This window comes from Aotus nancymaae, unplaced genomic scaffold, assembly GCF_030222135.1.
Source record: "Aotus nancymaae isolate 86718 unplaced genomic scaffold, 86718_ANA_hifiasm-v0.15.2.pri h1tg000076l, whole genome shotgun sequence".
Classification (NCBI taxonomy): Eukaryota; Metazoa; Chordata; class Mammalia; order Primates; family Aotidae; genus Aotus; species Aotus nancymaae.
Window position 1 is genome coordinate 3,577,362 of NW_026988491.1, and position 25,798 is coordinate 3,603,159.

The window sequence follows — 25,798 nt, forward strand, 5'->3', positions numbered from 1 at the left end:
GCTCAACCTCCCAGGTTCAAGCCATTCTCCTACCTCAGCCTCAGCCTCCAGAGTGAGTAAGTGTCTAAGACCACAGGTGCATGCCACCATGCCTGGCTATTTTTATTTTTTGTAGAGATGGAGGTCCCACTATATGACCCAGGCTGGATCGCAGTGGCCCGATCTTGGCTCACTGAAACCTCCGCCTCCCAGGTTCAAGCGATTCTCCTGCCTCAGTCTCCTGAGTAGCTGGGATTACAAGCACGCATCACCTTGCCCAGCTAATTGCTGTATTTTTAATAGAGACGGTGTTTCACCATCTTAGTCTCTTGATGTTGTAATCCACCCGCCTCGCCTCCAAAGTGCCGAAATTACACACGTGAGCCACCACGCCTGGCCAGTGAGAGCTTTTTCATCTCAGTGAAAGGAGTAGGATGTTTTTGCCACGAGAACAGTAAACACACAGATTCTCTTCTGAGTTTTAATCCATGGTCCCTAGATTTCTGCCTAATTCTGGAAGTAATTCACCTAAAAGAAATTCAGCTGTCAAAATTGAAGGCTTCTCTTACCTGTACCGCTAAGAGCATCTGGTAAAAATAGAGCTTGCAGGTAGCTTCTTTTAGGCGTTTATTCCCTACCACTTTGTCGAACAGCTCACCCCCTTCCATCCTGAAACACAGGCAAAGCAAGGGGTTCATTCCTGGGGGGAAACACACTTGGACAGAAGATAATAAAACAAACAAAACCGTCTTAAAAAAAAAAAAAAAAAAAGAAGGTAATCTTTTAGCCGGGCGCGGTGGCTCACGCCTGTAATCCCAGCACTTTGGGAGGCTGAGGCGGGTGGATCACGAGGTCAAGAGATCGAGACCATCCTGGTCAACATGGTGAAACCCCGTCTCTACCAAAAATACAAAAAATTAGCTGGGCACGGTGGTGCATGCCTGTAATCCCAGCTACTCAGGAGGCTGAGGCAGGAGAATTGCCTGAACCCAGGAGGCGGAGGTTGCGGTGAGCCGAGATCGCGCCATTGCACTCCAGCCTGGGTAACGAGCAAAACTCCGTCTCAAAAAAAAAAAAAAGAAATTTACAACCAGGATCTGAACCCCAACTCTACCACTTCCCAGCTTTTGGACTTTGGGCAAGCTATTTAACTTGTTTAATAGCTGAGCTTGTTTCCACCACTAAAAAATGGGGATGATACTATCTACCTTGATGGTTGTTATAAAAGTTAAGCAATAATTGATGTAGGAAAAGCTCCTGGCACAGGTGTGTGGCAAGGTTATTCTGTGATGCATTTTCTCTTTCTTTTAAAGTGGGGCTAAGCATAGTAACCCACCTATAACCTGTAAGTAATCTGCAGAACTGTTGTGAAGAATGAGTCAACCTATGCGAAGTACTTACAGCATTACTTAGATTACAATCAGTGCTTAATAAATATCAGCTACTATCTCAGCTCACCACAACCTCCACCTCCTGGGTTCAAGTAATTTTCCTACCTCAGCCTCCCAAGTAGCTGGGATTACAGGCATGCACCATCATGCCCAGCTAATTTTGTATTTTTAGTAGAGACGGGATTTCTCCATGTTGGTCAGGCTCGTCTCGAACCAGGCTCTCCTAGTGCTGTGATCAGGGCTGCTGTTTACCATAAAGTCTATTTTCTTTTTTCTTATATTTTTTGAGACAGTCTTGCTCTGTCCATCGCAGCTTACTGCAACCTCTACCTCCCAGGTTCAACTGATTCTCGTGCCTCAGCCACCCAAGGAGCTGGAACTAAAGGCATATCCCCCCACACCTGGCCAAGTTTTATATTTTTAGTAGAGATGGGGTTTTGCCATGTTAGCCAGGCATGTCTTGAACGCTTAGCCTCAAGGGAGCCACCCACCTCAGCCTCCCAAAGTGCTCGGATCACAGGTGTGAGCCACCACACCCAGCCTGTTTTCTACAGTCTTAATGATCACCATGCATAGATACCATTTGCCAGCCAGAAGCAAAACATTCTGTGCCTCCCACAACAGCTGCTCCCAGAAACACTTAATATTTATGCAGGAGCAGATATCAAGACAGGCATCTTCCAGAAATGAGACAGGAAGTTATTCTGATTATACCAAATAACACAAGACATTATCACCATTGAAATAAACTACCAAGACACAGAAAGATACTCAGATGCTACCATGCAACCTGGTCCTAGGTTAAAAGGACCTGGGTAGAAAGGCCTACCCAGGTAGGTATTTCAGAGTAGTCATCCCTCAGTATCCATGGGAGATTGATTCCAGGAGCCCCCTCAGATACCAAAATCCATGATCCTCAAGCCCCTTATATTTGCATATAATCTATTTTTATAATCTCATATACTTTTCTTTTTGGAACAGAGTCTCACTCCCGTTGCCCAGGGTGGAGTGCAGTGGCACGATCTTGGCTCATTACAGCCTCGACTTTCCAAGCACAGGTGATCCTCCCACTTCAGCCTCCTGAATAACTGAGGTTACAGATGTGTGCCACCAAGTCCAGCTCATTTTTTATGTGTGTGGTGTTTTTTTTTTTTTTATAGAGATGGGGTTTCAACATTATTACCCAGGCTGTCTCTTATATACTTTATTTTTTTTTATTTTTTGAGATGGAGTCTCGCTCTGTGGCCCAGGCTGGAGTACAGTGGCACAATCTTAGCTCACTGCAACCTCTGCCTCCCAGGTTTAAGTGATTCTGCTTCAGCCTCCCAAGTAGCTGGGATCACAGATGTGCACCACCACACCTGGATAGTTTTTGTATTTTTGGTAGAGATGGGGTTTTACCATGTTGGCAGGCTGGTCTCAAACTCCTGACCTCAGGTGATTGCCCACCTTAGCTTCCCAAAGTGCTGGGATTACAGGCGTGAGCCACTGCACCCAGTCCTGCATACTTTACGTAATCTCTAAACTACTTACAAAACCTAATACATTGTAAATGTTATGTAAATAGTGGTTCTAATGTACTGTTTATAAAATAATAAGAAAAATGTCTGTACAGACATAACCATCCATTTTATTTTTTTAAGTATTTTCTATCTGAGGTTGGTTGAATACAGGGATGTGGAAACCCACAGTTAATGGTGAGCCACTTATAACAATATCGCCCTATGGTGAGTACATACATGTGCCAGGTGCTGCTCTGCTGGGGGATTTCCATCCCTCATAGCATTTAATTCTTTTTTTTTTTTTTTTTTTTTGAGACAGAGTCTTACTCTGTAGCCCAGGCTGGAGTGCAGTGGCACGATCTTGGCTCACTGCAACCTCTGCCTCCCAGTTCAAGCAACTCTCCTGCCTCAGCGTCTGGAGTAGCTGGGATTACAGGCACGCACCACCATGCCCAGCTAATTCTTGTATTTTTAGTAGAGGCGGGGTTTCTCCATGTTGGTCAGGCTGGTCTTGAACTCCTAACCACATGATCTGCCCACCTCGGCCTCTATTACAGGCGTGAGCCACTGCACCCAGCCAGCATTTAATTCTTACAAGGACTCTGCATGTGGGGGTACATTATAATCCCCAGTTAACACTAGGAAGATGAGACTCAGAGAGATGAAATAAACTCACCCATGGGTGGTCAGCTTGTCACCGGCAGGGTGGAATTCGAGCCCAGGTCACAGATCCAGGGCCTGGAATCCCATACCACCTACCTTTGGAAACACTGGAGAGTTTTTAGGGTTAATATTACCCCCTTATACACAGACTTTGTGGGCCCCACTACTATATACATATGTGGAGGTCCCCCAGGATGAGAAAGACAAGCCTACATTAGATTCTTTGGTGGCTTTATAAGCATTTGAAAGGGAACAGAAATTTTTAAAAAGTTTGCTACTTACAATTCCAAAACAAGATAATAATCTTCTGCATCAAAAAAGTTTTTAATCTTGATGATGCAAGGCTAAGAAGAGGGGGAGAAAAAAGGGAAAGTAGTGAGAAACTCCCAAGAGGAAAACGACAAGAGCTTAGAACATCTGCCCAGAAGGGCAGGGAGGCCAAGACCAGGCATTTGGCCCCCTGCCTCCAGAGGCTTGAAAGTTCAATCAGGGGAGAAGGCAAACAGAATCTAGCCAACTCCTCAGTGAGAGCATGCAAGAAATTTTCCACCCTGCCATGATGGTGAGAAACTAGTTCATATTTCATACGCAAGGATTTTACCTAGGAATGAAGGCTGGGTCTCTTCCCAGTCTGCTTCCTCACTGCCCCAGAGCAAAGGTACTCACAAAGGTACTCAAGGACAACCTAAGGAACCCTGGGGGGGACTGACAAGTAGCATGAATAAAAGCGGTCAAGCAGGAGCCCAACCAAGCTCCCGAACTAGGATTTTTTTTTTTTTTTGAGATGGAGTTTCGCTCCTGTTACCCCCGGCTGGAGTGCAATGGCGCGATCTTGGCTCACCTGGGTTCAAGTGAGGCGGTTCAACCTCCGCCTCCTGGGTTCAGGCAATTCTCCTGCCTCAGCCTCCTGAGTAGCTGGGATTACAGGCACGCACCACTATGCCCAGCTAATTTTTTGTATTTTTAGTAGAGACGAGGTTTCACCATGTAGACCGGGATGGTCTCGATCTCTTGACCTCATGATCCACCTGCCTCGGCCTCCCAAAGTGCTGGGATTACAGGCTTGAGCCACCGTGCCTGGCCCGAACTAGGATTATTTAAACTCTAGGCAAGAAACTCCAGGCAACTAGACCTCATGGGGCAAGATCCTATCGTTTTTCAAAGGAAGAGAAGAATTCTAATTTTATAAGAACTCTAAAACACACTTGGGGAGGGGGTCTGAGAGAGACAGAGAGACAGACAGACAGAGACACACACACACACACACACACACACACACACCCCTATGGCTGACAGTTCATGTTCTCTGATCAATGCAGGGTGCATGGAAAAACACTGAGGGTAAGAGAGAAAGTACTGACTGCACATTTTAAAATGCCTATACAGTATCATGATTTTATACTCAGCACACCTATTGTGGTTTTTTTAAATTTTTCTTTTCTTTTGAGACAGTCTCATTTTATTTTTTTGAGACAGAGTCTCACTTTGTCACTCAGGCTGAAGTGCAATGGCACGATCTCAGCTCACTGCAACCTCCGCCTCCTGGGTTCAAGCGATTCTCCTGCCTCAGCCTCTTGAGTAGCTGGGACTATAGGCATGCGCCACCACACCCAGCTAATTTCTGTATTTTTAGTAGAGAGAGGGTTTCACCATGTTGGCCAGGTTCATCTCAAACTCCTGGCCTCAAGTGATCCACCCACCTCCCCTCCCATAGTGTTGGGATTACAGGTATAAACTACCACACCTATTGTTTTTATAATACAAAGGATAGTAGATAGTTACGCATGGTGGGTAAATAAAAGATTTGGTGTGTATTCATCAGGGACACACACCCCAGCAGAGGAGGATTGTAGTTGTATCAGAATTAAAGAGAAAAGAACCATCAGATTTTTTTGTTTTAGACTCAAGAGTGATAAAACTTCCCAGACTAATCTTCCTATAATGTATATTTCATCATATTAATCACTCTTCACTCTATTAAGATCCTCCAGTGGAACCTTCCCACAATGAATTGTTATACAGCAATGAATGAATGCCCAGTTTTCCCACCATAGATGGGTCTTGGAAGCATAATGTTGAATGAAAAAGGCAAGTCACAAAAGACTTCAAAGAGTATGATACAGGTTGAGCAACCCACATACAAAAATGCAAAATTTTTTTTGAGACAGTCTCACTGTGTTGCCCAGGTTGGAGTGTGGTGGCATGATCTTGACTCACTGCAACCTTTGCCCCCACCCCCCCAACCCCCAGGTTCAAGTGATTCTCCTGCCTCAGTCTCCCAAGTTGCTGAGATTACAGGTGCCTGCCATTGCGCCCAGCTAATTTTTGTATTTTTAGTAGAGAGACGGTTTTACCATCTTGGCCAGGCTGGTTTTGAACTCCTGACCTTATGATCCACGCACCTTGGCCTCCCAAAGTTCTGGGATTACAGGCATGAGCCACCATGCCAGGCTCCAAATCTTTTTGAAAGGTGACACAACACTCACAGGAAATGCTCATTGGAGCATTTTGGATTTGAGATTTTTGGATTTGGAATGCTCAACCAGGGAGTACAATGCAAATATTCCGAAATCCAAAAAGATCCAAAATCCAAAAACCTCTGGTCCCAGGCTTTCAGGATAAGGGGCACTCAATCTGTACCATTTTTATAAGGCTCAGAAACAAGCAGCAAAAACTATATTATTTAAGGATACATATATTTGTGGCTTTAAAAAAGCAAGGGACAGTACACATAGCATTCAAGATAGGCAGAATTACTTGAACCCCGGAGGCTGAGGCTGCAGTGAGCCAAGATCATGCCACTGCACTCTAGCCTGGGCAACAGAACGAGACTCTGTCCCAAAAAGAGTAAATACACACATAGATAAGAAGAAGAAAAGGCACACATAGAAAAGGAACAGGCAGAAGGAAAAATGGGAACTGCTTGGTTCTGGTTGGCTTCATAATGGGCAATGTCAGTACCTATCTGAAAATGGGTGGGGTCTGGAGCTAACAGAGCATGAAGAGGTGCCTGACAGTCAGAACCAGTGTGAACTATCTCCTCTCGTGTCCACTATCTCCAGGGTCACTGGCTAGGGCTGTCACAGCTAAAAGTGTCTCTACCAGGAATCAGAAGCTACTAACCCACACCTTCCACTCAGGTCATACTGGGAAAGCAGTTCAGGGAATTAACGATCCCCTGTCACTTCCCAAGTGTGCTGTCTGTGCTGAAAGCTTTACGAGCAAGTCTCTAACTTCTCACACTGACCTTGTGACGTAAGTAGTCTTATTGTCTTCACTGTACAGATGAGGAAACAGTGGCTCCAATAAGTAAAATGAACTTCTCATAAATCACTTCTCAGCTTCTTTAGTAGTACTGAGATGGGAACCCAGGTCTGTCTCCACACTAGACTAAAGTCACATGAGGGAAGGGAAGGACAGCTCTCTCTGTGCTTACCACTTCCCTGGGTCCACAAGACAGTCTGGCACTACCTAAATGTTCAAAAACTGACCACATCAATCTCTGACTCCAAAGGCCAGGCTCTCTTGGCCACTAGACTCTACTCATTGTCCCCAAGCATCAAAATGCACTCATGGGCCCATGTTTATTTCCCAAGAGTTCCATGGGCCCTGGTAAACTGCAAATAGATATGTTTGGAAATCTTTTTTAGGGTTTTGAATTCTTCTCTATTGCACTGGACACCAGATTTGTGTAAATGTTGTTTGAAGATCATCTGACATCAGAGAAAATTCCCTGAGCATTTGTGTTTATCTTAAGGGTAGGTTTGATGCAACCCTACCCCAGAAAATTAGACAGCTCCTCTCTCCCAGCAGGGTATGGTGGTACATTCCTGTAGTCCCAGCTACTCAGGAGGCTGAGGCAGGAGGATTGCTTGGGCTTAGGACTTTGAGGCTGCAGTGAACTATGATTCTGCCACTGCACTGAAGCCTGGGTGACAGAGAGAGACTCTGTCTCTAAAAGAGAGAGAGAGACAGTGAGAGTAAGAGTGAGAGAGACAGAAAGAGTGTGTGTGTGTTAAAGAGAGACTACCAATCTCTTGGAAAAAGGACCTGGCAAATTCAGGGAGGAAGAAGAATTTGCAAAAGAAACAGAAGAAAGCCAAGCAGGAAGGTCAGCCACTCTGATTCTCCTGGGTTTTCAGGTCCACCCACTGAGTTCTAAAGGAACCTGTTGAAGTATCAACAACAGTAATTGCTCCTCAGTTTCTACTGACTTTCTTGAGGGATTTTGAGAAGCAGAACAGAGAAGAAATCTTTTTGCTGTCTGGAGATTAAAAGCCAGAAAAAGATCATCATTAGCTGGACAGGAGAGAAGTCTTGCCTTGAGTTTAATGCCAGTGCCTAATGAGCTTATGCTTTCATAGGTACTAATGAATTAATGAAGAAACTGAAAGAACCCAAAAAAAATAAAAAATAAAAAAAATAAGATTAGGCCCACCCTCTAATTTCTCTTCTCACTTTTTTCTTTTTGAGATGGAGTCTCGTACTGTCGCCCAGGCTGTAGTGCAGTGGCACGATCTCGCCAGACTGCAATCTCTGCCTCCTGGGTTCAAGCAATTCTCCTGCCTCAGCCTCCTGAGTAGCTGGGACTACAGGCATGCGCAACCACATCCAGCTAATTTTTTTGTATTTTTAGTAGAGATGGGGTTTCATCATGTTGGCCAGGATGGTCTTAATCTCCTGACCTCGTGATCTGCCCACCTCAGTTTCCCAAAGTGCTTGGATTACAGGCGTGAGCCACCAAATCCAGCCTTTCTTCTCACTTTTTAAAAGTGAGACACATTTTTCATTGAGACAGAATCATCACTGCACAAAAAGGTAACAAATACTTACACTCAGCCAGGCGTGAGCTCACACCTGTAATCCCAGCTACTCGGGAAGCTGAGGCAGGAGAATCGCTTGAACCCGAGAGGCAGAAGTGGCAGTGAGTGGAGATCATGCCACTGCACTCTGGCTTGGGCAACAGAACAAGACTCCATCCCAAAAAAGAAAAGAAGGAAAAGGCTGGGAGCGGTGGCTCACACCTGTAATCCCAGCACTTTGGGAGGCCAAGGCGGGCAGATCACCTGAGGTCAGGAGATCGAGACCATCGTGAGTGACTAACACGGTGAAATCCCATCTCTACTAAAAATACAAAAAAAATAGCTGGGCACGGTGGCGCCTGCCTGTAGTCCCAGCTACTCGGGAGGCTGAGGTAGGAGAATTGCTTGAACCCAGGAGGCGGAGATTGCAGTGAGCTGAGAACACGCCACTGCACTACAGCCTGGGTGACAGTGAGAGACTCTGTCTCAAAAAAAAAAAAAAGAACTACTTACACCCAACAAGGACACAGATACCATTTAATCAGATATAAGAACAGGATGTTGTCATACTTAATGGGTATCCTTGGATTTATTTGGATTACTCCAAATAAAAGGTATTCAAAGGTATTAAAACTTCAGGTATAACTAAGCCAAATTCACTAAAATTAGCACTGTCTTCTCCAACATAATCAGTTGATCAAATGTCTATGAGATAGAATAATTTTTTTTTTTTTTGAGACGGAGTTTCGCTGTTGTTACCCAGGCTGGAGTGCAATGGCGCGATCTCAGCTCACCACAACCTCCGCCTCCTGGGTTCAGGAAATTCTCCTGCCTCAGCCTCCTGAGTAGCTGGGATTACAGGCACGCGCCACCATGCCCAGCTAATTTTTTGTATTTTTAGTAGAGACGGGGTTTCACCATGTTGACCAGGATGGTCTCGATCTCTTGACCTCGTGATCCACCCGCCTCGGCCTCCCAAAGTGCTGGGATTACAGGCATGAGCCACCGCGCCCGGCCCAAGATAGAATAATTACTACATCTTTTGGTCAAGAACTAACTCAGCAGAAATATCATGTAATTATTTAATCATGAAATCTTTATATAGTATTGTTCTCTCAACATTTTGGGGTAAAATTCTTCATAGCTAAATGACAGCTAGGCATATGTGTGCATGTACACACAAGTTAAAGAACCCAGTTTAATATTTTATTTTTTGAGACAGAGTCTTGCTTGGCCGCCCAGGCTAGAGTGCAGTGGTATGATCTCGGCTCACTGCAACCTCCGCCTCCCGGGTTCAAGTGTTTCTCCTGCCTCAGCCTCCTGAGTAGCTGGGATTACAGGCATGTGCCACCATGCCCAGCTAATTTTTGTATTTTTAGTAGAGATGGGGTTTCACCATGTTGGCCAGACTGATCTCAAACTCCTGACCTCAGGTGATCCACCCACCTCAGCCTCCCAAAGTGCTAGGATTACAGGTGTGAGCCACCAAACGCAGCCAGTATTAGCTTTATTATACTGAAAGGCTTTATACTCCTCTCATATTTTGAGATAAATAAATCTAGGTACGGGTCATATCTTATTAATACTTACATGATTTAGCTTTTTCAAAATTTCTATTTCTGTTTCAACATTGAGAGCTGGGTCCTTTGATAAATAGAAAAACAGAGTTTATTAATAATAACAATTGCCAATATTTAAAAAAATTTACAGTTAAACTTAGTTTACTAAGTAAAGGCTGCCTGAGTTCCAAATCCAGCTCTATTCCTACAAAGAAATCAAAGCCCAGAGGTCAATGACTTAAATAACTCACCTGAAATAACTTTGCAAAATGCTTGGCAAACAGTAAGCATTCAATAAATGCCAGGCCCTGTGCCAAGCTCTTTATTTACAGAGATCATGTCTCATGAGCCTCAGAATCCCCAGCTGAAGAGGTTTCTACCATTATCCCCATCTTACAGATGGGGCAAACAAGTTTCAGAAGACAGAATGCACTTGCCCCAGTCTCCACAGTCAGAAACAAGTGTGTTTCCACTGTGTTCATGTTTAATTCGTCAACGCTACTTATTAGCTATGGAACTATTTACATTCATTAAAATGATAAACAGAAAACATGGACAAGAAGGTGTTCAATTAAACTGCATAAAGAAAATGTTAAGTCAAATTTCTACTAATAGAGCAGATACAGGTTCCAACTTCAACAGCAGGCTCACATATTTTCTGAAACTCTGACAAGAGGAGGCTTCAGGGTACTAAAGTTGTTCTGTTACAATTCCAAAAGGATGAATCAAGTAACTCAACTTCCTGGGCTACACCCTCCACAAGCAAAGAGGAGATAGAATTACATATTTATATAAAATGAACTTCAGCTAAGAAACCCAGATGTTTAATTTTAAGAGCCTGCCTCTTCCTGTAAGCCGCTAAACTCATTACCAAGTCAGGGCATATTCTGATAATAAAATGGTCACAAAGAGTCCAATCTGATTCAAAGAATGAAATCAAAAAGTAAAATTTTACTCCCAGTTTTTAACAATCTAGTTGGTATTTTCTTCTCCTCAAAATGGGAAACAAATCTTAGAATCACAGGGGAAAAGATCTATAACAAAGTGAACACAAAAAGGAAATTCCTCTTGCCATATGAGAATGGCATTGTTTGGGGGGAAAAATTGATCTTTAAAGAATGTGAAAGTATAATAGCCAGAAACAGCTGCCCACAAAGGAAAATGTGATTAGGGGCTGTGTTTTACATTACGTTGTTGAGTTACATGTGGAAAGACCAATGCATTTGGCCATCTCTCCCATACAGCAAATGTGGATTACAAAAAAGTAGTAAAGTAAATGGCTACTATAAAGAAAGACTATGTCAATGATTTAATTAAAATTTAAAAAATCTATGGCTAATCCATGAACCAAGGATACTCACTGCCATATTACCCAGAACAGCAAAGAATAAGAAGTTACCTAAATGATCAGGCAGAGAAATTGTTAAATAAATTACAATAAAGTAAATGATATGAAAACTCAGTCATCAAAAAGGATATATTAGGGAAAAGTTTTTGCCATAATGCATTTGTGGAAAAGCAAAATACAAAACTGTATATACAAGATGATTTCAACCATCTAAAAACACGATTTCATCTGAACAAAAAATAGAAGGAAAAGGAAAACTAAAAACAGCTGTGGGGTTACAGTGGGGATTATGGCTAAATTTTTTTCTCTAATTTCCTGTCATTTATTGTAAAAACAATCTTGTAACAACTTTGAACTTGGAAGGAGAAAAAAAAAACTTCCCGCTATGCTCATTATTATGTACAATTAAATACTTGTGGAACCAAATTGTCTATAAATAAAAGTTTCTAGGTTAATCAAAGATGCCCTCAAATTTTCCATGTTCTTTGATACTCACAAATTCAGCCATCTAAGCAGGGAGGTGTTCCTGAGATTGAAGATCATCAATTTAAGATTATTTGGGGAAGTTATGAAGAAGTGTCAACAAAAGGTGAGCAGCCTTTTATTGGTACTTACTGCCTCGCTTTCTGAACCAATGGCAAACTTCCTTTTGCTGATGATCTTTATGGCTACTTTCTTACATGTTTTCCTCTCGAAAGCCAGCTTTACCTCTCCACAGGCACCACTAGAGCAAAAAACAAAGACAGTGATTGTCTGAATGTTTTTAATTATGAGACCCACTAGTCCTGAGTCCGCTGCTTCAAGTATTACAATTTACAGACATTCCATATAACAACCCTTCCATTGTCCCTATTTGCAGAGGACACAGTGGAACTTCACCAATATAAAATGTCAAGGGCTTAACAGCCAACAACACTAAGTCAGCTCCAAATTCCACTTTTGGGCTAAGTGATACAAACATGAGTCTTACTGCAGCCCTGAATTGTGAAATTCCCAGAAAGATACTAAGAGAAAAGTGAGAGAGAAATTACTTATCTCAGAGGTCAGAAAAACATTAACTAGAAACAGTCCTCCCTGGTCAAAAATGAGTACCCTAAACAAATAACAGTAAACAGACTCTGCAAATGAATAATTTTAACGGATACATTTCTTTCCTTCTTATTTTCTGTCTTCAAAGGAAGGGCATAAGCAGTTGACAGCATGAATTGTACTTTAAATCAAATCAGATTACCTAAGAAACCAAAAGTATTACACAATTAGCCTACTATCAGCAACTTCTCACAGAGATTTGCAGCTGGGATACTGTTCATAGAGGAGGAATGCTATCCAAGCTATCACCCAGAACACACTTAATCCTGAGTAGGATCTGTCCTCCAAAGCTTGGGTCAGCCCAAGATAATGGCTACTAGAGCATCAATTACCCATTATGAAGTGGACTATTCTAACTATTGTGGGTTTTGAAGGAGTGAGTTGACAGGTTTACCAAGACATCTTTTTTATTGTGTTAAATATACTAATACAAAATTTACCACTGTAATCATTTTAAAGTGTACAATTCAGTGGCATTAAGTACACTGCCCATGTTTACAACCACCGGCATCTAATTCCAGAACTTTCTCATTAGCTCAAATGGAAACCCTGTACCTTTTGAGCAATCAAGCAGTCACTCCTCACTTTACCCTGTCCCCAGCCCTCAGCCCCCAGCCACTGGAAACCACTAATCTGCTTTCTCTCTCTATTGATTTGACTATTCTGAATATTTCATATCGATGAAATCATACAATATGTAGTTTTTCATGTCTGGATTCTTTCATTTAGGGTAATGCCATAACATCTGTGGTACTTCATTCCTTTTTACAGCTGAATAATATTCCATTATACGGAAATACCATATTTTGCTTATCTATTCACCTTCTGATGGACATTTATTTGGGTTGTTTCTACCTTTTGTAAATGGCTTCTTCATATGACAACAAAAGCATAAGCAACAACAACAAAGAAAAATAGATAAATTCGACTTCTTCATTGTGACCAGAGATGCTCTGAACATTCATGTAAAAGTTTAAAAACAAAAAAGTTTTTGTCTGAGCACTTGGTTTCTTGTTTTCTTCATGTTTTTTTGAGACGTAGGCTGGATCTGTTGCCCAGGCTGGAGTGCAGTGGCACGATCTCGGCTCACTGCTTAAAGCAATTCTCATGCCTAAGCCTCCCAAGTAGCCAGGATTACAGGTGTATGCCACCCCGCCCAGCTAATTTTTTTGATAGAGACTAATTAAAAGATTTTTTTTTTTTTAATAGACGGGGTTTCACTATGTTGGTCAGGCTGGTCTTGAACTCCCAACCTCAGGTGATCCGCCCGCCTTGGCCTCCAAAGTGCTTGGATTACAGGCATGAGCCACCACGCCCAGCCTAAAATTTTTAATAGAGACAGAATTTCACCATGTTGGCCAGGCTGGTCTAAAACTCCTGACTTCAAGTGATCCACCCACCTCAGCCTCCCAAAGTGCTGGGATTATAGGTGTGAGCCCATGCCTGGCCTGAATACTTGTTTTTAAAATTGGGAAATTTATACACATAGGAGGAGAATTTCTGGGTCACATGATAATTTGGTTTACCTTTCTTGTTGTTGTTTGTTGTTTTTATTTTTATTTTTTTATTTGAGATGAAGTTTTGCTCTTGTTGCCCAGGCTGGAGTGCAATGGCACAATCTCAGCTCACCGCAACCTCCACCTCCCAGGTTCAAGCAATTCTCCTATTTCACCCTCCCAAGTAGCTGGGATTACAGGCATGCACCACCGTGCCTGGCTAATTTTGTATTTTTAGTACAGATGGGGTTTCTCCATGTTGGCTAGGCTGCTCTCGAACTCCTGACCTCAGATGATCCGCCCTCCTTGGCCTCCCAAAGTGCGGGAATTACAGGTGTGAGCCACCATGCCAAGCCGCCCAGCCGCAAGCCATATATCTGATAAAAACTTATATCCAGACTAGATAAAGAAAACTTAGAACTCTACAATAAAAAAACAAACAACCTGCAATTTAAAAACGGGCAAGGTCTCATTCTGTTGCCCAGGCTGGAGTGCAGTGGCTCCATCTCAGCTCACCACAACCTCCGCCTCCCAGGTTCAAGTGATTCTCCTGCCTCAGCCTCCTGAGTAGCTGGGACTACAGGCACGTGCCACCATGCCCGGCTCATTTTTGGCATTTTTCGTAGAGACAAGTTTTCACTGTATTAGCCAGAATGGTCTCGATCTCCTGACCTCATGATCTGCCCGCCTTGGCCTCCCAAAATGCTGAGATTACAGGCGTGAGCCACTGTGCCCAGCCTCTCTGCTATAGTTTCTAGACAAAGAAAATATCAGTCTGCAGCCCTTGGTAGCCATTTTTCCTGCCAAATAGAACAATTCTATAGTAAGGCAACAAACAGCTGATTCAATAGACGGAGCTAGAGCCCTGGTGACACTGTGGGAGCTCTTAGATGCAGTCAAACAGATGATCAAAACTCAAAGACCAGAGAGTAAAGCCTAATGACCTCCTAGATCCTGCCATGACTGATGTAAGATTTGCCTGTTTTTTGTTTGTTTGTTTTGAGATGGAGTCTCGCTTTGTCACCCAGGCTGGAGTGCAATGGCACCATCTCTGCCCACTGCAACCTCCACCTCCCAGGATCAAGCAATTCTCCTGCCTCAGCCTCCCAAGTAGCTGGGACTACAGGTGTGTGCTGTCACATCCAGTTAATTTGTATATTTTTAGTAGAGAAGGGGCTTCACTATGTCAGCCAAGCTGGTCTCAAACTCCTGACCTCAAGTAATCCACTCACCTTAGCCTCCCACAGTACCAGGATTACCGGAGTGAGCCACCATTCCCCACTTGCCTCTCTATTTCCCAGTTACAAAAGCCAGTAAATTTTTTCTCTTACCTGACTCATTTGAGTGGAGTTTCTGTCATCTGCCACAAGTTAGAGAATTTTTATTAAATCCTCCCTCAGAAAAACATTGAATTCCATACATTTCTTCTTTTTTTTCCTTCTGAGACATGCTCTCACTCTACCACCCACTTCCTGGCCTCAGGTAATCCTCCCACCTCCACCATCCAAGTAGCTGAGACTACAGGTACAACCCAACATGCTCAGCTAACTTTTTCTATTTTTTCTAGAAACAGGATTTCACCGTGTTGCCCAGGCTGGTCTCAAACTCCTGGACTCAAGCAATACACAGACCTCAGTTTCCCAAAGTGCTGGGGTTACAGGCACGAGCCATCATACCCAGCCTCATACTTTTTTTTTTTTTTTTGAGACAGAGTCTAACTTTTGCCCAGGGTGGAGTGGAGTGGCATGACCTTGACTCACTGCAACCTCCGCCTCCCAGGTTCAAGCTATTCTCCTGCCTCAGCCTCCGGAGTAGCTAAGATTACAGGCATACACCACCACACCGGCTAATTTTTATATTTTTAGTAGAGACAGGGTTTCACCATGTTGGCCAAGCTGGTCTCAAACCCCTGACCTCAGGTAATCTGCCCACCTCAGCCTCCCAAAGTGCTAGGATTACAGGCGTGAGCCACCACACCCAGCCCATACATTTCTTAAGAAAAGGTTTGACAGCCAGGCACATGGCTCATGCCTGTAATCCCAGCACTTTGGGAGGCTGAGGTGGGTGGATCATGAGGTCAAGAGATCGAGACCATCCCGGCCAACATGGTGAAACCCCATCTCTACTAAAAAATACAAAAATTAGCTGGGAGTGGTGGCGCACGCCTGTAGTCCCAGCTACTTGGGAGGCTAAAGCAGGAGAATTGCTTGAACCCGGGCGGTGGAGGTTGCAGTGAGCTGAGATTGCATCACTGCACTCCAGTCTGGCAACAGAGCGAGACTCCATCTCAAAAAAAAAAAAAAAAAAAAAAAGGGTTTGACAGTGAGATTCCAAGCAACCAGTGCAAATATGAAAACACAATCAGTTATGGAATTCAGTATCAATAAACGAAAATTTCTCCCATATGATAAAGAGGGACACTGGGCTTAACTCTATGTTGCAGGAATATGGATGATTATTTCCTTTTATGTACTTTTTTTTTTTGAGAGAGAGTCTCGCACTGTCGCCCAGGCTGGAGTGCAGTGGCGTGATCTTGGCTCACTGCAACCTCTGCCTCACAGGTTCAAGCGATTCTCCTGCCTTAGCCTCCCAAGTAGCTACGATTACAAGCGCCCGCCACCATGCCCATCTAACTTTTTGTATTTTTAGTAGAGATGCGGTTTCACCATGTTAGTCAGGCTAGTTTCGAACTCCTGACCTCAGGTGATCAACCCAACTTGGCCTCTCTAAATGCTGGGATTACATGCGTGAGCCAACTCGCCCAGCCACACTACTTACGTACTTTATACTTTCATGTTTCCAAAAATAACAGTAGAAAGATCTTTGTGAGAAGGGAAGGGGGATGAAGAGCATTTTGTAATGTAGCAACAATACCCTGATACTTTTCCTAAAGAAATGGTTCTCAAAGTATGATTGGATAACCCCAAGGACCCCAAGACCTCGCAGGGCATCCATAAAGCCAAACTATGCTCAGAATAATACTAACACATTATTTGTGGTTTCCATTCGCATTAGCTCATAAGTATGGAGTTTTCCAGAGGCTACATGGCATGTGACATCATAATAGACTGAATGAAGAAGCAAATATCAGAATCTAGCCATATTCTAACTAGCCAGATGTTAAAAAAATTTGCAAAAATGTCAAACAGTGCCTCTCTTCTCACTAATCTTTTTAGTAATTATTTCTCATAAAAAATGTTACTCATCTTAACATGTAACAAGTTTACTTAATTAATTAATATAAAAATGTCTTGGGCAAGTGCAGTGGTTCATACCTAAAATCCCAACACTTTGAGAGGCTAAGGCAGGAGGATGACTTGAGCCCAGGAGTTAGAGACAAGCCTAGACAACATAGCAAGACCTCATCTCTGCAAAAAAAAAAAAAAATAGGGCCGGGTGCAGTGGCTCACACCTGTAATCCCAGCACTCTGGGAGGCCAAGGCAGGTGGATCACCTGAGGTCAGGAGTTCCAGACCAGCCTGACTAACATGGTGAAACCCCCGTCTTTACTAAAAATACAAAAAAAAGTAGCCAGGTGTAGTGGCGGGTGCTTGTAATCTCAGCTACTTTGGAGGCTGACACAGGAGAATCACTTGAACCCAGGAAGTGGAGGTTGCAGTGAGCTGAGACCATGCCACTGCACTCCATCCTGGGCAACAAGAACAAAAGTCTGTCTCAAAAATAATAATAATAAAATAAAATAAAAATTAGCTGGGTGTGGTGCCACATGCCTGTAGTCCCATCTACTCGGAGGCTGAGGTGGGAAGATTGCTTGAAACAGAGATCAAGGGTGCCAAAAAAAAAAAGGCTGCCCTGAGCTGTGGTCAAACTACTGCAGAGCAAGAGCAAGACCTTCACTTAAAGAAAACAGGCCGGGCGTAGTGGCTCACGCCTGTAATCCAAGCACTTTGGAGGCCAAGGCGGGCGGATTACCTGAGGTCAGGAGTTCAAGACCAGCCTGACCAACATGGTAAAACCCCGTCTTTAAAAAAAAAAAATCAATTTTAATGTCTAATACAGTAAATATCAATAGATTTAAGCTACATAAACAAAAGCTCTTTGGAGTCCTCAATAATTTTTAAGAATGTGAGGTGTCCTGAGTCCAAAATTTTTGAGAACTTTAACCCAAGTTACGTTCAATTGTAGGTTTCACTTCACATCCCAATATGACAAAAATTCTAAACAGCACAGAAATACAGTAACCATATTTTTTGGGAGGTGATAAAAAAATTCCAAAATTGATTGTGATGATGGCTTCACAACTCTGTTAATACACTAAAAATCACTAAATTGGACTTTAAATGGGTACATTATATGGTATATAAATTATATCTCAGTGACGTCACCTTTAAAAAGTTATCACCAATAAAATTCATGAGGCAAAAGAGTTAATTTAAATTAATCATTATCAAACACCTATCATGATGTATGAACAGAGAAATGCAAATTAAAACCACAATGACATATCACCTCAAGCCTGTTAGAATGGCTATTATCAAAAAGATGAATATTAACAAGTGTTGAAAAGGATGTGAAGAAAAGAGAACCCTGGTAAATTGTTGGTGGGGGCCGGGCGCGGTGGCTCAAGCCTGTAATCCCAGCACTTTTGGAGGCCGAGGAGGGTGGATCACGAGGTCAAGAGATCAAGACCATCCTGGTCAACATGGTGAAACCCCGTCTCTACTAAAAATACAAAAAATTAGCTGGGCATGGTGGCGCGTGCCTGTAATCCCAGCTACTCAGGAGGCTGAGGCAGGAGAATTGCCTGAACCCAGGAGGCGGAGGTTGCGGTGAGCCGAGATCGCGCCATTGCACTCCAGCCTGGGTAACAAGAGCGAAACTCCGTCTCAAAAAAAAAAAAAAAAAAAAAAAAAAAATTGTTGGTGGGAATATAAATTGGTACAGCCATTTTGGAAAATGGTATGAAAGTTCCTCAAAAAACTAAAATTATAATTACCATATGATCCAGCAATCCCACTTCTAGAAATATATACAAAAAAAATTTTTAAATCAGTATGCTGAAGAGATATCTGCACTCCCATGTTCATTTCAGCATTATTCACAATAGCCAAGATAGGGAAGCAACCTAAGCATCCATCAACAAATGAACAAAGTAAATGTGGTGTATATATACATAACAAAATACTATACACCCAGTGAAGCGCAGTGGCTCACACCTGTAATCCTAGCACACTGGGAGGCCAAGGCAGGTGTATTGCTTGATGTCAGGGGTTCAAGACCAACCTGGGCAACATGGCAAGACTCTATCTCTACACAAAATACAAAAATTAGCCAGGTGTGGTGGTACAAGCCTATAGTCCCAGCTACTTGGGAGGCTGAGGTGGAAGAATCACTGGAGCCCAGGAGATGGAGGCTGCAGCGAGACAAGATTGTGGCACTGCACTCCAGCCTGGGCAACAGAGCAAGACTGTCTCTCTCTCTCTCTCTCTCTCACACACACACACACACACACAAAGGAAATAAAAAAAGAAATACTTGGCTGGGTGTGGTGGCTCACACAGGTAATCCCATCACTTTGGGAGGCTGAGGCAGGAGGATAGCTTGAGCCCAGGAGTTCAAGACCAGTCCTGGCAACACAGCACGACCTCATCTCTAAAAAACAAAAACACACATTGACTGTGCACGGTGCTGAATGCCTGATCTCCCTTGACCTGGGAAATCAAGGACACAGTGAGTTCTGATCATGCCACTACACTCCAGCCTGGGTAACAGAGCAATACCCTGTCTCACAAAGAAATAAATAGGCCGGGTACTGTGGCTCATGCCTGTAATCCCAGCACTTTGGGAGGCCGAGGCGGGTGGATCACCTGCTGTCGGGAGTTCAAGACCAGCCTGGCCAACAAGATGTAACCCCGTCTCTAAAAAAATAAAAATAAAAAATGAAGAAATAAGATAAAAATACATTAAAATGATTGTATGCAATAACTCACAAAAATAAAAAAAAATCTCAGCGCTTTGAGAGGCCAAGGTGGGCGAGTCACCTGAGGTCGGGAGTTCAAGACCAGCCTGACCAACATGGAGAAACCCCGCCTTTACTAAAAATATAAAATTAGCTGGGCGTAGTGGCGTGTGCCTGTAATCCCAGCTACTCAGGAGGCTGAGGCAGGAGAATCGCTCGAACCCAGGAGGCAGAGGTTGCAGTGAGACAAGAGCACGCCACTGCACTCCCGCCTGGGCAACAAGAGCAAAACTCAGTGAAAGAAAAGAAAAGAAAGAAAAGAAAAGAAGAAGAGAAGAGAAACAAAGAGAAAAGAAGAGAAGGAAGGAGGGAAGGAAGGAGAGAGAGAAAGAGAAAGAAAGAGAGAGAAAGAAAGAAAGAAGGAAAGAAAGAGAAAGAGAGAAAGAAAGGAAGGAAAGAAAGAAAGGTAGGAAGGAAGGAAAGAAGGAAGGAGAGAGCGAGAGTGAGAAAGAAGGAAGGAGAGAGAGAGCGAGAGTGAGAAAGAATGAAGGAAGGAAGGAAAGAAGGAAGGAAGGAAATCAGAAATGAGAAACTACCAATCACAAATGTATAGGGAAAAAATGAAGTGCAGTCATATAAGAAAATAATTTACCTTCCAAGAGTTTTTGACATGATGTATTCATCTCTTAATGCCTTAGGATAAACCGACTGATCATCTACAGTCAGATCAAAAAAGACAAAAACTAAGGAAAAAAAGAGTAAAAATGGATTTCATTAATTTATTCACAAGAGAAGATCACTGATTCTAAAATTTACTAGTCATATGGAATATAAGACAATTCTTTACTACATTTATCATGTAAACTTAAGGAAATCAGTTCAGTAGGCTAATACATATAAAACACTTGAGAGAAATAAATGATAGTCAAATTTCATGCTTCAATGGAACTATAAGCATCACTCTAATGATAGTGCAGGAAATCCATAACACAACATTATTTATATTCCTTGACCTCAGAAGATTAATCAATTACACCAGTATAAAATGCCCATGCAGATTTCCACAGGCCCAGAATCAGAAAGCAATCAGTCTGAGCCTAGAAAAATGGTCTAGGCAAGTAAACGTCCCAATGAAAATCAGGCCATCAGTATCACCACACTGACATTACCATCTTTCGGCCATTTATACCTTTACATATCTGGTATTAAGTATTTTGTAGTGCAAAGTACATTCAACATATTTGTAAAGTTAGGTAAATAGCATTTTTCTAAACAAAATACCTTTTTTCTCCATTATTTGGGCTGTATCTAAAAAAAAGTTTAAAAAAATTTTTTTGTTGTTGTTTTTGGAGAGAGTCTTATTCTGTTGCCCAGGCTGAAGTGCAGTGACATGATCTCAGCTCACTACAACCTCTACCTCAAGGTCAGGAGTTCAAGACCAGCCTAGCCAACATGGGGAAACGCTGTCTCTACTAAAAACACAAAAAATAGCTGGGCGTGGTGGCGGGCACCTGTAATCCCAGCTACTCGGGAGGCTAAGGCAGGAGAATCACTTGAACCCGGGAGGTGAAGGTTGCAGTGAGCTGAAATTGCGCCATTGCACTCCAGCCTGGGCAATAGGGCAAAACTCCGTCTCAAAACCAAAACAAAACAAATCTGTCTGGATGGAACTTTTTCATAATTTAATAATGCAACTATGACACAGAAGTTGAATCTTGAATGCTAACTTACTCATCGTTACTCACTTAAACCATACTCTGTAAGGATATGACAAATTTTCCTCCTATGTGGGAGTGAAAAAAAAATTCAGTAACCATAAGATGGTATTACCTTTATTTCTGCTTAGTGAAAGTGCAATTTCAGAATTGTTATTCAAAGGACGGCGTTTTCCTTTCCCTACAAGCTCTGTATTTACAAAGGTTCCATTGCCACTATGATCTTCGATGTATGCAATGTAAGAGTTTTTAGGACCCACTTCCTAAAATAGAGAACATTTTATTTCAAACTTTTAAAAGCAAAGATTTATAGTGGGAAAATACCTAAAAGCAATGAATAGATTACCAGCTCTCCTAAATACATGGGTATTTGTCACCTACCCTGAAAATCCGGAAGTGTTTCTTGCTATATGTCCGGTATTTATCTGTTCTTTTTAGCAGTGGTTCATCAAAACAATATTCACAGCTTTTGTCCCTCCCAAACCAGTAGTTGTCATTCACACATTCTGTAATATGAAAGCATGCATCAGAAGGCTGTTGAATTTCATGTAACAGACATGTTTAAAAACTGCTCATAAATGCTACTTGTAGGAAAATAGCCTAAGAAGGCAATCAGAATGATGAATCTGCTTATAAAGATTTTATAACATTAAAAATTAGGAGACAAAAAACAACATGTACCAACAAGTTTAACCAATGGCAGTTTATCTATAATCACATGGCCGGGGGCAGTGGCTCACACCTGTAATCTCAGCACTTTGAGAGGCTGAAGCAGGAGGATTGCTTGACCCCAGGAGTTCATGACCGGCGTGGGCACATAGGGGGCACCCATCTCTACCAAAAATTTAAAAATTAGCCGGGGCAACACGGTGAAACCCCATTTCTACAAAAAATAAAAAATTAGCAGGGTGTGGTGGTGATTAGCAGGGTATGGTGGTGGGTCCCTGTGGTCTCAGATACTCAGGAGGCTGAGACGGGAGGATTGCTTAAGCCTGGGAGGTTGAGGCTGCAGTGAGCTGAGATAGCACCACTGCACACTAGCCTAGGGGTGACAGAATGAAACTGTTTCTTTTTTTTTTTTTTTTTTGAGACAGAGTCTTGCTCTGTCACCAGGCTGGAGTGCACCGGCGAAATCTCAGCTCACTGAAACTTCTGCCTCCTGGGTTCAAGCAATTCCCCTGCCTCAGGCCCCTCAAGTAGCTGGGACTACAGGCATGCATCACCATGCCTGGCTAATTTTTTGTATTTTAGTAGAGATGGGGTTTCACCATGTTGGCCAGGATGATCTTGATCTCCTGACCTTGTGATCCACCCACCTCGACCTCCGAAAGTGCTGGGATTACAGGCGTGAGCCACCACACCTGGCCTGACACTGTTTCAAAAAATTAACCAGACGTGGTGGTGCATGCCTATAGTTGCAGCTACTCAAGAGGCTGAAGCAGGAGGATCACTTGAGCCTGAGGAGTTGATGCTACAGTGGGCTGTGATCCTGCCACTGCACTCTAGCCTGGGCAACAGAGCAAGACTTTTCTCAAAAAATAAACAAATATATATATTAAATATTTATTTATGTTTATTACATATGTAATTTGCATTATACATATATATTTATTATATAAGCTGCCTTAAATACAATTACATATTTATATATAAAATAACCTATTATATACTTATATTATTTTTATATAATATATAATATACAGTATATATGTAATATACATGCAAATATATGCAAAATATATTTTATAAATACACATTGCATATATTATAAAATAATCTAATAATGTTATATGTACATATATATACACATACATACATATATATACACATACATATATACATAACCATGAAATAACAAATAGTCATTAAAAGTTCTTGAGTAATTTTTAACGACTGAGACAATACAGTAACTTCCTGCTTATTACCTTCCTGAGGCTTTCCACAACACTTAGCATAAAATCCGCACACTTCATCATGGCCTATCAGATGTTCAGGGGCTGGCCATGCCACCATGCCAGCCCCACCTCATATCCCTCTCGCCTTGCTCATGACACCCAGCACCACCGGCATCCTTTCACTACCCACAAGAGTGCTGGGTTCAACCTACTTTGTGGTCTTAGCACTTCTTCCCCAACTACCGGAATGGCTCATTCCAACTTGCCTTTTATATAGATACTATCTACACAATACAATCTGCCTTTTGGACTCTACTATCATCTCCCACTCAGCTTTCTATATAAACATTACTCACATGCTATCATGTTATCCTGTTGTATTTCTTTTTGAGTATGGGCCACAACTGGAAATTACCTTGCTTATTTGTCTATTTTCTCCCCACCTCCCCGCATTAGAACATAATCTCCAGGAGGACAGCTGGAGACCTCTTGTTTAACAGCGCAACTCCAGCACGTGAAACACTGCACACGGCAGGCAATTAAATGTTCATTGCAAGACAGACTAGAGAAAATATTAGCAACTCCTATCAGGAAAAGTACTAATTTCCCTAATAAATGTTAAGTTCCTATAAATCAACAAAAAAGATACACAGTCCAGTAGAACAATGGGTAAAGGACATGAAAAGATAATTTACAAGAAACAGAAATGCAACTGGCTCAGACATATGAAAGGTGGCCATACTAACTCAATATAAGAAAATTTGGAAATCAAAAACATATTAACACTTCATGTTTTACCTATTAGATTAGCAAAAATCCAAAAATTTCATATCAACCTGTGCTGGCAAGAGGTATGAAAAAGCAGGTACTCTCATGCATTACCGGTGAGAATATAATTTATAAACACATTGTATATAATTGTCTAGGGAGGTCAATTTAGCAAGATCTATCAAAACTACATATGGGCTGCGTGCAATGGCTAATGCCTGTAATCCCAGTACTTTGGGAGGCCAAGGAAGGAGGATCACTTGAGTCTAGGAAGTCGAGGCTACAGTGAGCTGTGATTGCACCACTCACTTCAGGGCGACAGTGAGACCCTGTCTCTAAAAAGAAAGAAAAAGAAAATTAACAAATTCAAATTAGTTACTTAAAAAGATCAACAGGTTGGCAAATCTTAAGACAGATTAAACAAGAAAAAAAGAGACAAGACTCAAATTACTAAAATCAGAATGAGAGAGGTAATTACTACTGATCTGACAGAAATAAAAATGATTCAAAAAGAATAATATGAACAATTGTGTGACAATATTAGATGACATAGGTAAAATGGACAAACTCCTGGAAAGATACAAACTACCAAAATTAACACAAGAAAAAAGAGAAAATCTGAATATACCCCTAACAAGGGAAAAGACTAAATAATAACACTAGCACTTTGGGAGACAAAGACAGGTGGACTGCCTAAGTTCAGGAAATCGAGATCAGCCTGGGCAACATGGCAAAACCCCATCTCTACTAAAAATACCAAAAAAAAAAAGGGCCAGGCAAGGTGGCTCACGCCTGTAATCCCAGCACTTTGGGAGGCTGGGGCAGGTGGATCGCGAGATCAGGAGTTCAAGACCAGCCTGGCCAACGGGGTGAAACCTCGTCTCTACTAAAAATGCAAAAATTAGCCGGGCATGGTGGCACGCATCTGTAGTCTCAGCTACTCTGGAGGCTGAGGCACAAGAATCGTTTGAACCTGGGAGGCAGAGGCTGCAGTGAGCCAAGATTTTGCCACTACACTCCAGCCTGGGTGACAGTGAGAGACTCTGTCTCAAAAAAAAAAAAAAGACTGAATAGATAATCAAAATATCTCCTACAAAGAAAAGTACAGTCCCAGATAGCCTCACATTAGCTTGAGCAACATAGGGAGACCCCATCTCTATCAAAATAAAAAAATTAGCCATGTGTGGTGGCACATGCCTGTCCCAGCTACTCAGGAGGCTGAGGTAGGAGTTGGGCCTGGGAGGTCAAGGCTGCAGTGAAATGTGATTGTGCCACTGCACTCCAGCCTAGGAAACAGAGTGAGACCCTGTCTCAAAAAAAAAAAGAAAAAAGAAACAGATGGCTGGCTTCATTTTAAAGTCTATCAAATATGTAAAGATTAATACCGATTATTTTCAAACTTTTCCAAGAAATACAGGAGGGAACACTGTCAACTCATCTATGAGGCCAGTAATACCCTGATACCAAAACCAGACAGAGACATCACAATAAAACCACAAACCAATATCCCTTATAAATATAGATATAAAAATCCTCAACAAAACAGTAGCAAACTAAATCCAGCAACACATAAAAAAGATTACACATGATCAAATAAGAATTAACCCAGGGCCGGGCACAGTGGCTCACGCCTGTAATCCCAGCACTTTGGGAAGCTGAGGCAGGTGGATC

The 25,798-nt window shown here is 42.3% G+C and overlaps 1 protein-coding gene across 3 annotated transcripts in view; it reads right to left on the reverse strand.

The window, feature by feature from the left end:
* Window positions 1-25,798, reverse strand: part of CHEK2 (checkpoint kinase 2) — a 50,451-nt gene that overhangs the window by 13,340 nt on the left and 11,313 nt on the right. For all 3 annotated transcript variants that reach the window (XM_012464925.2, XM_012464924.2, XM_012464927.3), the window contains 7 exons: window positions 21,846-21,970; window positions 21,580-21,727; window positions 20,402-20,492; window positions 11,860-11,968; window positions 9,928-9,981; window positions 3,818-3,879; window positions 549-648 (listed from right to left, as the gene is read on the reverse strand). In XM_012464925.2, coding sequence (XP_012320348.1) covers window positions 549-648; window positions 3,818-3,879; window positions 9,928-9,981; window positions 11,860-11,968; window positions 20,402-20,492; window positions 21,580-21,727; window positions 21,846-21,970 — 689 coding nt within the window. The remainder of the gene's footprint in view (window positions 1-548; window positions 649-3,817; window positions 3,880-9,927; window positions 9,982-11,859; window positions 11,969-20,401; window positions 20,493-21,579; window positions 21,728-21,845; window positions 21,971-25,798) is intronic.